Here is a 13,293-nt window from a genome sequence, read left to right as displayed (position 1 = left end):
TTAATGCAATGATAATTGATCTTGTGGCCTTATTGTATTTTTAAGAGGGAATGCAGAATATGTTTGACATCTTATAAGGATATTATGACCATGATGAACTGTTGTAGAAGTCACGGTTTGATTTTTAAGAAAGGCAGACGTATAAGGAATACTCTAATAGCCATGCCTGGTCAGGTTAATTGGGTTTGCATCATCAAAGAATCCCAGAGACGGAATAAGAAAGACTTTCAGTGTTTGGAAGGGTTGAGTGTTTACAGTAGGGGGAATCCATGAGGTAGGGAGCTATAGCTTGGAGGTGATAGGGATCGAGAGTGATGTGTCATGTGCCAGTAGTGACAGTACTGTGTAATTCTAGTGGAATGTGTTTTAGTTTTGTCCTTTATCATTAACCAGAAACGCTAAAGTTGCTGCAGAGGCTGCTGAAGTCCCCAGGCTGCAGGAAGATCCCCGTCCTGGTTCAAAACAAGGACGATGTGATTGTAACGGCATCAAACTTCAGCTCTGAGAGGTAACCGCGCTGCTTCAGCTAATGGGGCTTTGTTTTTATAAACTGTCAACCCTTTTAATTTCCTTTAAAAGCGGTAACTCTTGCTGGCAGATGATCCAATGACATATCACCATGGCCTGTGAACATCAGTGGGTTGATCGAACATTGAGTGTTGTTAAGAAGTATGAAGCTTGTTCAATGAGCCATTTCACATGAGCTTCAGTGGGGTTGGTTGTGAAAATCTTCCACAAGGGGATTTTTTTGGTCTGCCATGATGTTGTGGTTGAGTAACACATTCAATTTTTATTATACAATGTTTAATTTTTGCTAATTCCCTGTGATCCTGGATGTCTAACATTCTCTCTGCCTGGGAGTATCTTTGCTTAAATAAGTCAAACTGCCTTAAGTGGCTTGTTGATTTAACACAGCAAGTTGAAGGGATTTGAATAGACTGAGCACACTAGAAAAGTGTTTGTTGCTTATTGTACCTTGTTAGCACAAAAGGAAGTGCCTAAAATGGTGGTCAGAGGTAGTTGCTGACCAATTATCTTACAAGCACCTACCTCACCTGGGTTTTGGTCTTCATTCTTTATGTCTAGATCTTAATGCTTAAATTTTCTTTGTCTGCCTCCTAAATGTTCTTTGTCTCCCTGTAACCCAGCATTTTCCTTGTCCTCTGCCTCAGGATGTGCCCGATTTTCCAGATCTCCAATGTGACAGGAGAGAACCTGGATCTCTTGAAGATGTTCCTGAACCTGTTGTCACCACGGACAAGTTTCAAAGAGGATGAGCCAGCGGAGTTTCAAATTGATGACACCTACTCCGTTCCGGTGAGATCTTCATTGTTGAGTAGAGGTGGGAGTGGGGAATCAACAAGAAACCATCCATAATTCCCTACTTGACATCTCATGAATCAAACCATCTTTAACACAGTAAAATGCACTTTCTTGAAGTGTTAATTTTTTTAGTCAATGGTTCATTGGTTTCACTTAATATCAGAATGTATACAACCTGAAATTCTTGCTCTTCACAGACATCCATGAAACAGAAGAATAACCACAAAGAATGAATGACAGAAAAATGTTAAAGCCCAAAGCCCCCCCCCACACAAGCAGCAGCAAAACATCAACTCTCCCCACTCCCGCTCCCCCCACCTGCCTTGGCAAAACAGTCAGCCGTGCAAGCAATAGCAAAGCTCCCAAGGGGACCATGATCTGCAGAGCATCAAAAACAACCGTTTACCCCAATAGCTCAACATGCCACAGGCCCTCACTAATGAGGGAGAGACAGGAATCGCTCCTGCCATGGCGAGGGGGGAGGCCAACGGCTCACTGGTTTGATGTTAGTCTATAGCATCACTTATTTCAACAGCAGCATACACTGCTATCTCAATGTTCTGATCTCCTGCAATGCTTCAGTCAGTGACACTGGCGAGGAATCTGTTTGTCCACAGGACCACATCTCGAAGGTGCACGTCTTCCAGGCTGCTCCTGGAGATATTGAAAACTCTAGGCCACTAATAGAAGAGGTGTATGCAGTCTTATGCAGTGGAATAGGACTGTTTCTTGAAAGTCTGTCATCTGAACCCCTGAGCATTGTGCAGGAGTTCCAAAGGACAGTATCAAAGATTAGCTTTATGTGCAACAGGTTTATCAAAACATACAATGAAATGCGTTGTTTACGTCAAATCAACGTGGATTATCCTGGGGAAAGGGTGTAAGTGTCATCGAGTTTCTGGCACCAATATAGCATGCCCACAGTCTAACTAACCCTAAGTGTGCTTCTTTGGAATGTGGGATGAAACCGGAGCATCCAGAGGAAACACATGCAGTTATGAGGAGAACATACAAACTTCTTACAGATGACAGAAGTTAACCTGAAGACTTTGTGTAGCACTGTAAGGCATGCATTTACAGTACTGAGCAAAAGTCTTGGGCACTTACAGCTAGGGTGTTTAAGACTTTTGTGCAGTACTGTATTTGTCGATGTGGAGCAGAAAGTGAGTTTGTAAATCTAGCGGGAGCAAAGGATGTTGGGAATGGCGATGATGGAGTGCTGCAGGAGGGCTGTGGGACAGGGGGCAAAGTAGTGCCAGAGGTGAGGGGTGGCACGGGTGCAGACACACCCATCCCTGAGACACCAGGCAAAGTCATTTGATTCCAAACATTTAGTTTATTGATCATTACAGAATGTTTCTCTGGTGTTTCCTGTTCTCTCTCCCCTCTCCCTGCCCCCTTCTCCCTCTCAGTTCACAACAGAGACCCTATCAGTATCAGGTTTACCATTCATGTATCTCATGAAATGTTTTTTGTGGCAGCATCAACGTTCCCTCTAACTTGTAGTGACTAGTGTGCGCAAAAATCTTATGCTGTGCAATTTTTTGCCCAGTGACAACAATGTATGTGCACTGAATTTTTAAGTGGAAGTAAACCTGAAGCTATTCCAAGGATAATTCATTGCTTAAAAGATAAAATAATACACATCAGTTTTATTTCTCAGATACTATACAACAGCATTAATAATATCAATCTTTTCACATATTAAAGTTGTTTGAAATGGTCAAACAAAGCATATAAAATCACAAATCATATGTTCCTGATCTCATGAACTTTCAGTGTGCAGCAGTTTCTACTGTTTCATTAAGATACATCTCTTTCAATGAATTAGTAGTTCTTTTGTGCTTCATGCCCTTGGCTTTTTTGGAATTCAACATAGTGAATCAATAATTTCTTCAATAAAAACAGTATAAATAAGCCAGTTCTAAAATCTGCAGGCACGTTGTCAACACTGTCCACACACATCAGAAACCAGAAAGAGAAATGCAATTGTACAATCATGAAATATACTTAACATGCTAATGAGGTAGAGGGTGACAACCTTTAGTGCGCAGTTTAAATTCCATTGTGCGCTAGTATAAAAGATGTGTGTGCACACCTTGGCGGGAATGCTGGGCAACTGTACACTGCAATACGTAACATTACTATAATACCTAAATGACAAGTAACATCTGAGCCAAATTGTCCATCTCCATAGAACATCCTCTCAGCATCTATTTGCATCTTAATTGTATTAATGCAGGTTACTATCGATGCAATGCTCCTCAGACAGGATGAAGAGGTCAATACTCCCCAGTGCCATTAGGCTTTACAATTCTACCGCCAGGACTTAAGAACTTTTAAAAAGCTATTATTAATGCTTTTTGAGATAGTGATTTAGATGCATATCATATTTTTTACTGAGTTAAGTATTGTATGTAATTAGTTTTGCTACAACAAGTGTATGGGACATTGGAAAAAAGTTGAATTTCCCCATGGGGATGAATAAAGTATCCATCCATCCGTCCGTCCGTCCGTCCGTCCGTCCGGCTGGCCACACACATGCTGATTGCAAGAACAAGTCAGTTACCAAGTATCCTGTAATGACATGTCTTCTGCCACTCAGCACTGCACAAATCAGGGAGCGTGATGAAATACTGCCCTTTTGGCTAGATGAGTGCAGTTCCAACAGTGACATCTACAAACCAAATCATCAAGTTTGCTGATGACACAGTGCTGGCTGGCCTCAACAACGATGACAAAATGGCATACAGAGAGGAGGTAGACCGGCTAGTAGAATGGTACGAGCTCACCAACTTGAGTCTCAGGTGTCGACAAGACCAAAGAGGTGATAGAATATCAATAGAATATAGAAAGGTGCAGGCTAACCACTCCCTACTGCACATAAATGGCTCCTCCTTGGAGAGTTAGGAGCACCAAGTTTCTGGGAGTGCACATTACGGATGATTTCAACTGGTCCCTCAATTTCACCTGGTCAAAAAATAAAATCACAGCAGCGTCTCCAATCTGAGGAGGTTGAGGCAAGTGAGGCTCCTCCAATTTTAACTTTTACAAAAGCGTCATTGAGAGTGTCCTGACCAGTTGTATCACACTGACATGAGAATTGCAAGGCTTCTAAGCACAAGTCCCTACAAAGCATTGTGAGGACTGCTGAGAGGATCATCGGGGTCTCTCTTCAGGAGCACCACGTATGTAGGATCCCTTCTATCTGTCCAACAATCTCTTTGACCCTCTCTTTCCCCCCCACCTCCCCAGGCCATAAGAGTACTGAACTCCCTGCCACTACCTAGCATTATACCTTTTACTTTTTAACTTGTATGAACCTTGCTGTTAATTTATTTGTGGTAATATTATTGTGTTCTGGGTATGAGTTATATATGCTGTGTTTGTGCAGCTTGGTCTGCAGGAATGTTGTCTCCATTGGCAGTATACATGTTTACGGTTGAATTACAATGAACTTGAATTTGAAGGTAGCTGGTTTACTAGGGCTATCATCCACTGATGATGCAGCATGTATCACCCGCAAAATGTATTGCAGCAACTTGCAGAGGCTACCATGATGCCTACCAATCCTGTGAACTCTGAAGGATTTGAGCAACAGGTTCATGGGAACGCTACCTGCACTTCTCTTTAAGTCTTAAATAGTCTTGATATAGAAAAATACCATTTCTTTATTGTCACTAGTGTGGCGCGTGGCCAAGTGGTTAAGGCGTTGGTCTAGCGATCTGAAGGTCGTGAGTTCGAGCCCCGGCCGAGGCAGCATGTGTGTCTTTCAGCAAGGCACTTAACCACACATTGCTCCAGTCCATGCAGCTGAAAGTGGATACCGGCAAAATGCTGGGGGTTAACCTCGCGATAGACTGGCGTCCTATCCGGGGGGGGGGGGGGGGTGGGGAGTCTCATACTCTCAGTCACTTTATGCCACGGAAACCAGCCTCATGAGCCTATAAGGCTCGGGACAGACTTTAACTTTAACTTGATTGTCTAAATCAAAGCTCAAAATAAATTATTAAAGTACATATATGTCACCATATACTAACTTGAGATTCATTTTCTTGTGGGCATTCACAGTAAATACAAAGAAACACAGAATCAATGAAGAACTACACACAAATGACAACAAATTGTGCAAATACAAAAAGAAAAGTGAAATAATCATAATAGGTAAAAAGTAATAAATAACATTGAGAACATGTTGTTGAGTTCTTGAAAATGAGTCCATAGGTTGTGGGATCAGCTCTGTGTTGAGGTGAGTGAAGTTACTCACACTGGTTCAGGAGCCTGATGATAATGGGATAGTAACTGTCCATGAACCTGGTGCGGTGGCATCCAAGGCACCAGTATCTCCTCTCTGATGGCAGCAGTAGGAAGAGAGAATGGACTGGATGGTGGGGGTCCTAGATGTTGGCTGCAGCTTTCCTGCAACAGCCTTCCTTGTAGACGTGCTCAGTGGTGGGGAGGGCTTTACCTGTATCCTTTCGAGGGCGTTGGTGTTTCCATACCAGGCTGCAATGCAACCAGTCGGGGTACTCTCCACTGTGCATCTATAAATGTCTATACTGAGACTAAAATCCAGGAAGTCTATACTTAGAGCTTAGCACATAACGGGCTCTTTGGCACAAAATGGTGTGCTGACCTTTTAACCTACTTCAAGATCAATTCAATGCCCAGCCATTTCTGTCCTGGGTAAAAAGGTGATTGCTGTCCCCTCTATCCATGCTTCTGCTCAGCAGTGTGGGAATTATTCTGCTAGGACTAGAACATTTGAGAAGATGACTTAGCAGCATGTTTCCCACAGCAAATGGAGATAAATGCTGACTTTGACAGTTATGCCCACCTCCAATTTTTAATTTTAAAAAACTAAATAAAATTGGACACCAAGCCGTGGGATGAATTGTATAGATGATGAAAAGCTTGCAACATTGAAAATTTTTAAGAAGCACGGAAGGAATGAGGTAAAGACTTTTCAAAGAGGATTCCAGAACTTGGGAGTCCAGCCACTAGAGGCATAAACTTGAACTGCAGTAAACCTTGGCTTGCTGAGGGGAATATTCCTGAGAAAGGCTCTGGAAAATAGAGCACTACCATGTCATGATGGTGCCATATCATGGCCCATGATGTTACGCTGAACTAGTAATTATTGTTTGGTTATACTAATCCCTTCTGCCCACACTATGTCCATATTCCTCCATTCTCCTAAAATTCACGTGGCTATCTAAGAGCTGATTTGCCTCCATCACAACCCTGGCATTCGATGCACCAGCCACACTGCTATTAAACAAAGCAGCAGAAAATGGGTGATTAACTAAAACTATTGAATCCTTCCTATGTTCTACAGAGAACATTTCTGACATTGCAAAACTTTTGACTTGTCCCTTTAGGCCTGGTTAAGGGGTGAGGTAAGTGCTCAATATTTATGGTGAAACTCTTACCTAAGTAGGGCTTTGGCAAAGTGCCTTGTGAAAATATGTGAAGCTATGGCTTATCCTTGTTGGGAAATTATTAATGACTGGGTTTCCTTGACACTTGCCATTAACTCACAATGCTCCCACTTTATATTTTTTTTTCTAGGGTGTTGGAACAGTGGTATCTGGAACCACACTACGAGGTCTTATTCGATTGAATGACATTTTGCTGCTAGGACCTGACCCGCTGGGGAACTTCATACCCATCGCAGTGAAGTCTATCCATAGGAAACGAATGCCAGTCCGTGAAGTGCGAGGTGGCCAAACTGCTTCCTTTGCTTTGAAGAAGGTATTTGATACTTGCTGTATGCAGTTACTAACATTTCACCAATGTTCAGGATACCAAGGTCCATTTCTTCCATCATGTACCACCTGATGCACGGTCTGAATGTATAAATAGTCCCTCCAATTTTGCAGATCTAAAATTTGTGACATATTTGGTGTGCTGCTCCACAAGCTTCTGTGCATAATTGACCTCTGAACACATCGGAACAAACATCAGTAAATTCTCTTTACTCCTAAGGATGTGGTTGTGTTGAAATGGAACAGGACAAGATTTGTATGAAGCACAAAATGCCAATTGTGATCTGTCTGCTTGGAATGGGCAGATTCTCTGCTACATATTTTGTGCTTATCTGTTTTTTGTAAATTCTTCCATGAGGTTTACCCCTCCTCATTCAGAGTTTTCACTCTGATTGGAGAAGGTCATGAATACTTAATCAGTTACCAAATTGACTTAGAATTACAGAGGCAGCTGGCTTAACATGGGGTGACTGCTTGAGTTAGAAATTCGCTCTTGGAGAATTCACAGATCACCACCCAAAAAATTTGAGATTGAGATTAAAATTTAGTTGAATGGCAGAGTAGACTCAATGGACTGAATGGCCTAATTCTGTTGTTCATAGAAAATTTGCTCTTGCAGAATTTATTTTGGGGAGGGGATCAACTCTTGATACTCACAGATGACATGGCTTCTCATTACAGAAGATCATGATAGAGCCCATTCTCTAGTCTAGAAACACAAAACCCTCCCTCCCCATAACACGGGTTGCCTGTATTTGCCACTCACATAATTGCTAAGTTAAATGAATCTGTGGCAATTATTTTTGGAGAAGCTGTCCCAAACTACAACTATACCAAGTCACCCGGACACACGGGCTATTGTGAAATGGGGAAGAGAACAATTTCTGCTCACAGAAATGTAAAAAAATATATTTAGACTATTTTGGAGGACGACAAATGATTTAGTAGGTTAACAGTAGACTGACAAAATGGGGACTGGGTACAATCCTCCCTTTATTAGGGAGGGATTTGTGACAATCAGGAAGTAAATATTTTCATGTTTGGCTTGTCTTGTGGGGGCAAGTATGATTATGGTGTTCAATAGAAACTGGGTAAATACATGAAATGAAGAAATTCTCAGGGCCAGCCGCAGGGAGAACTGAATTGTTTTAGCACAGTGTCCTACATATGATAGGTAAAATGGCCTCCAACGGTCCTGAAATCTTTCCGTGGCTCTGGAGTGTAAAAATTGTAGAAAAGTCTGTCTTCTGCTGAACCCTATGAGGAGTGCAGTGTTAGAATGCAGTCAGGAAGTCACTAATAGGTGACTGACTGGAAGCTCGGTTTCACTTGTATATGGAGAAGTGGAATTGTCAGTATTTTTGGGATAATATCACGGGAATCAAATATGGAAATGTCTATTTCCCATTTCCTGATTGTTCCTAATCCTTCCCAAAATAAGTAAGGATTATTACCTTTTATTACAAGAAAGATAACAATCTTTATTTTGGGGAAGGAATAGGGACAATGGGGGTGAACATTTTCATATTTGATTCATTTATAATTTAAAGTTTTCTCTTCCCCTTTCGCATTCCTGAATCCCAGCTTTTACTAGAGAAAAGAGCCTCATTCTGTATGGTCGTATTTGATGTCATCTTCCTGCTGTAGGTCACCTAAGGGATGAGAAGGGAGCTAGCAGCTGAGGATGCAACTCCTGGCTTTCTTTGCAAATGATGATTCCACATAACTGTTTGTGTGGGTGGGGTGGGGGGGGGGGGGTGGTGAAGAGACCACATCCAAGGAGAATAATATGAGGAGAAAGTCATAAAATTCATCTAGTCCCTGGGTTAAATATTTTGGAGCCTGCACTTTCACAAAAAAGTGATTTGAAATATTTTCAATAATAATCTAATAATGATCATTAGATTCAATCATTGCTCCATTGGCCAATGAGTCAGATTTGGAAATAAGAGAATTTAAAGTTGGATTTGGTAAAATGTCATGGGAAGGGGTGTTTGTCTCCACCTCTGCTTCAGTTTGTGGTTCTTGATCATTCTCTACCCTAAAACCACAGCAGAACCCCCACCAACTCTATTGTGTGCTTCAAATGTTGTGGAAGTTAATGGAACTCCATTTCTGCTCAGATTAAGCGATCGTCCATCCGAAAGGGAATGGTGATGGTCTCTCCAAAACTGAATCCTCAGGCTTCCTGGGAATTTGAAGGAGAAATTCTGGTGCTACACCATCCGACAACCATCAGTCCCCGCTACCAGGCCATGGGTAAGCAAACTGGGTGGAACTTGCTTTGCAGTATTCCCATCACCATTCTCCACCCGCACCCCGAGTTGGGAATGATTTGTTTGTGGCAGATGCTCGAGTTTCAAAGGGTCAGGAAGGGGTGAAGTTAGTTTCTCAAGGTAGAATCTTGGTGCAGACTCCACACCAAGTACTGGGACATAATCCAAACTGAAACTCCCAGTACTGCACTACAGGTTGAGTACCGCTTATCTGAAATGCTTGGGGCTGGAAGTGTTTTTGATTTTGGAATATATAATATAGCTTGGGAGCGCCATCATTTCCAACTACCGGTAAACAGTCTTTGTTTTACACTTGTTCATCACTTAACAATAAAATTATTTCATATCATTAATATAATGAAAATATAATGTGGGCAGGGTAACAAAAGCAGCACGGCAGCATTGGGAGAGAATACCTGAATCAACTGTTGAACAACGGCAGGCTTTCGGTCTCCACCTATGACGCTGTGTTTTGTTTGAAGTTACAGTACAATGTATTTGTATTGTTTTCAGTTTTAGGTAAGGTATTTTTAAAAAATCAGCATCGTAGGCTTATTCTGGTGTTAGAATTTTGTGATCAGTGGATGCCCTACCTTTTCTTGAATTTCTGCAACCAGCCTGCCATACAATCACAATTACCTTCAACGTTCAGCTGTCATGATAGATCTTTGCTTGTTTCATGATCAGCATACCGTTAAGCAGCATATGTTCACTCCGACGCTGATAGATGATCAAGATCTTCATTTTTCACTTTATGCAGTTTTCCTATTTTTCACCAACTTCTGCCCATTAAGTATGCGAGTAGAACCGAGTATGTTGCACAGAGGCCTGCGCATCACATGGGAATCTTCCGGAGGCTTTGTGGAATTTTCCATCTGTGACATGTCATCACCAAAGAAAAAAAATTTGGATTTCGGAGGTTTTTGGATTTTGGAATGTCGGATAATGGGTACTCAACTTGTATTGGGGTGTTGTTTGAAGTGAGCCATTGACTTGTTAATACACCCAGTGGCCACTTGATTAGGTACACCTGCTTGTTAATGCAAGTAGCTAATCAGCCAATCATGTGGCAGCAACTCAATGCATAAACATGCAGACATGGTTGAGGTTCAGTTGTTTAGACTGGGGAAGAAACGTGATCTCAGCGATTCTGACTGTTGAATATCTCAAACTGCTGATCTCCTGGGATTTTCACACACAGCAGTCTCTAGAGTTCACAGAATGGTGTGATAAGAACAAATCCAGTGAGTGGCCGTTCTGTGGGAGGAAATGCAGTGTTAATGAGAGAGGTCAGAGAAGAATGGCCAGACTGGTTAAAGTGGACAGGAACGCAATAGTAACTCAAATAACCATGTGTCACAACAGTGGTGTACAAAAGAGCATTTCTGAATGCACAGCCTGTTGAAACTTGAAGTGGATGGGCTACAGCAGCAGACCATGAACATACACTCAGTGCCCACTATTAGGTACAGGATTTGTGTAATATAGTGGCCACTGAGTGTGTTTGCCTGTTGGAAATTACTTGAGCGATATTTGAAGAGCAGGAGAGTTCGGACTGGAATCATTGGCTAATGTTATAAAGTTGAACTGGGTAATATATTAAACTTATGGGAGATTGTGTTCAAAATGGGTGCTGCATCTCCTGTACCATTGACTAGAAGTTTGACAATGAAGCATGTTGGGTTATCCTGAGGCTGTGAAATGTCACTTATATAAACTACCTCCATAATAAATCTGCACTGTGTCTGTGTATGCCGGGTTCATTTAACTCCTTCTCATAAACAGTGCACTGTGGCAGTATTAGGCAGACGGCCACTATTCTGTCCATGAGCAAAGACTGCCTGCGCACCGGGGACAAAGCCACTGTTCACTTCCGCTTCATTAAAACTCCTGAGTATCTGCACACCGATCAACGCCTTGTTTTCCGAGAGGGCCGGACCAAAGCTGTGGGGACTATAACTAAGGTAGGAGTTGCCTTACTGGGTTACAGCAGGCTTTCAGCACCAGGGTGGGATCTGCTGTTTATACATAAACCAGAGCCCAAAAGCACCTGTGGTTCAAATGGAAATCTTATACACAAGCAAATTTTTATTTTGTGATTCATCTGCCTGTGACACAGAATGAATCTTTAATGAACTTTCTTTGGCTTTCAATACCTGCCTATTTTAAATAGAGCACCATGAGTTCCCCTCAAAAGAAAATCAGGAGGTCAAGCAGTACCGTAGAAAGAGTTAATATTGCAGGTCGATGCATCTGAATGTTTTTGGCATTTTCTGTTTTTATTTCTGATTTCCAGCAGAGATTTGATTTTGGATTCAGATTCATTTTATGATGTTCATCCCATGTACATTGAAACATACACCTAAGTGTGTAGGCTGCCGTTAGTCTCGATAGACCATGGATTTGCACCTTGGAAAGTTTCCAGGGCACAAGCCTGGGCAGGGTTTTTTTTAATGGAAGATAGGCAGTTGCCCAAGCTGCAAGTCTCCCCTCTCCATGCCACCAATGTTGTCCAAGGGAAGGGCATTAGACCTAAGTGTATCATTTGTGTTAATAATCAAAAGATTTTTCACTTGGATTTCCACTTGCCACCCTGTCCTCTCTTGAAAGCAACATAAGGTAATGAGCCCTTTCGATGGTTCCACTATCAATTCAATCATGGCTGCTCTTGCTTCGCTCCTCCAGACATGTTTACCCATTACAGGTCCACTCCAGGTTATAGCAGTGTTCCGTTCCGGTGAATTGTTCGCAAGATGAACAGTTTGCAAGTCGGAATTGAGTTCCCACATGTCAGAAGACACCTGCATCACTTTGCAAAGCCATAGTGCCAGTCTCCCAAAGGGCAAAGAGTTTATATGTTCTTCCTGTGCCCATGTCTTTCCTCCGGCTGCTTCCAATTTCTCCCACATTCCAAGGACCTCCAGGTTAGTAGGGTAATTGGGTGGCTCGTTGATCTGGAAGGGTCTATTACTGTTTTATCTCTAAATAAAATTTTATAATGTACAGGCTGTGCGTAACTTGTGCATTCACAAATTGGAGAAGACCTGTATAAATTCTTTAATTCTTTGAAGATGCTTCCTGGTTTTACTTTTGAATAGCCCAACTCTTAAATAATGCCTCAATTCATAATTCTTAAGTAGAGGATGTAATTGCTCTTATATTTACAGTATAAAGTCCCAGTTAATATTTTAAGCCTTCAGTAGATCATGTTGTATACATGAGGGAGCATGAACCTAGTCTGTACAAACCTTGTAGTTCAGCCATTAACCTATGGACCTGATGTGGCACTGCATACCAACAGGTGTTTATGGACTGACTACAGTTACCACACAGGACGGCTGAAGTCATAGATTGTGGCACTGTCGCTCAGTGACAGGACTCGCTTTGGATCTAAGACGGCTAATTCAACTACCTCAGCCTCAAGTGTTTAGCCATTGACATATTTTCATTGTTTGAATAACTTGCAACTCAGCATCTGGTTTGCTCAATCATTGTGGGATAACAGATCCATGCTAATACAGGGTGGTGTTGGATTGCAGGAAGTGGTTGGATTGCAGGAAGTGGTAGGATTGATGTGTGGTTCCAAACATGATATGTGCCATTGAGTGGGGGAGTGGCTTTGGGCAATGTTCTCATCAGCCCAGTGGAGTATTTATAGTAAGGACTGACTCGAGCTTCCTTTGCAAACCAGCTAATCCAGACAACGAACACATCACCCTCCAACACCAAGCCGCTCCAGCTGAAGATGCAGTCGACAAAGAAAGGTACCACAATGAAGAAAGAGGAGGCACCGACAGCAGCAAGCTCGACTCTTGACGAAGGCCTGTCCTCGGGACAGGCAGCAGCCTTGCATGCACTGAACCAGTCTCAGGTAGGGCGATGTCTGGGTTGAAAATCTGCTCCCATCATGTGTGACCCTAGAGGAT

General features: G+C 42.2%; 1 protein-coding gene across 2 annotated transcripts in view; it reads left to right on the top strand.

Annotated features, from left to right (window-relative positions):
* Positions 1 to 13,293, top strand: part of LOC140719445 (GTP-binding protein 1-like) — a 40,568-nt gene that overhangs the window by 24,371 nt on the left and 2,904 nt on the right. For both annotated transcript variants that reach the window (XM_073034120.1, XM_073034119.1), the window contains exons 6-11: positions 394 to 508; positions 1,173 to 1,317; positions 6,895 to 7,077; positions 9,215 to 9,350; positions 11,153 to 11,331; positions 13,059 to 13,238. In XM_073034120.1, the coding sequence (XP_072890221.1) occupies positions 394 to 508; positions 1,173 to 1,317; positions 6,895 to 7,077; positions 9,215 to 9,350; positions 11,153 to 11,331; positions 13,059 to 13,238 (938 nt within the window). The remainder of the gene's footprint in view (positions 1 to 393; positions 509 to 1,172; positions 1,318 to 6,894; positions 7,078 to 9,214; positions 9,351 to 11,152; positions 11,332 to 13,058; positions 13,239 to 13,293) is intronic.

Source organism: Hemitrygon akajei, chromosome 31 (genome assembly GCF_048418815.1).
Source record: "Hemitrygon akajei chromosome 31, sHemAka1.3, whole genome shotgun sequence".
NCBI classification, from domain to species: Eukaryota; Metazoa; Chordata; class Chondrichthyes; order Myliobatiformes; family Dasyatidae; genus Hemitrygon; species Hemitrygon akajei.
Note: the sequence above shows the minus strand (reverse complement) of the source record. Positions and strands in the feature narration are given on the sequence as shown.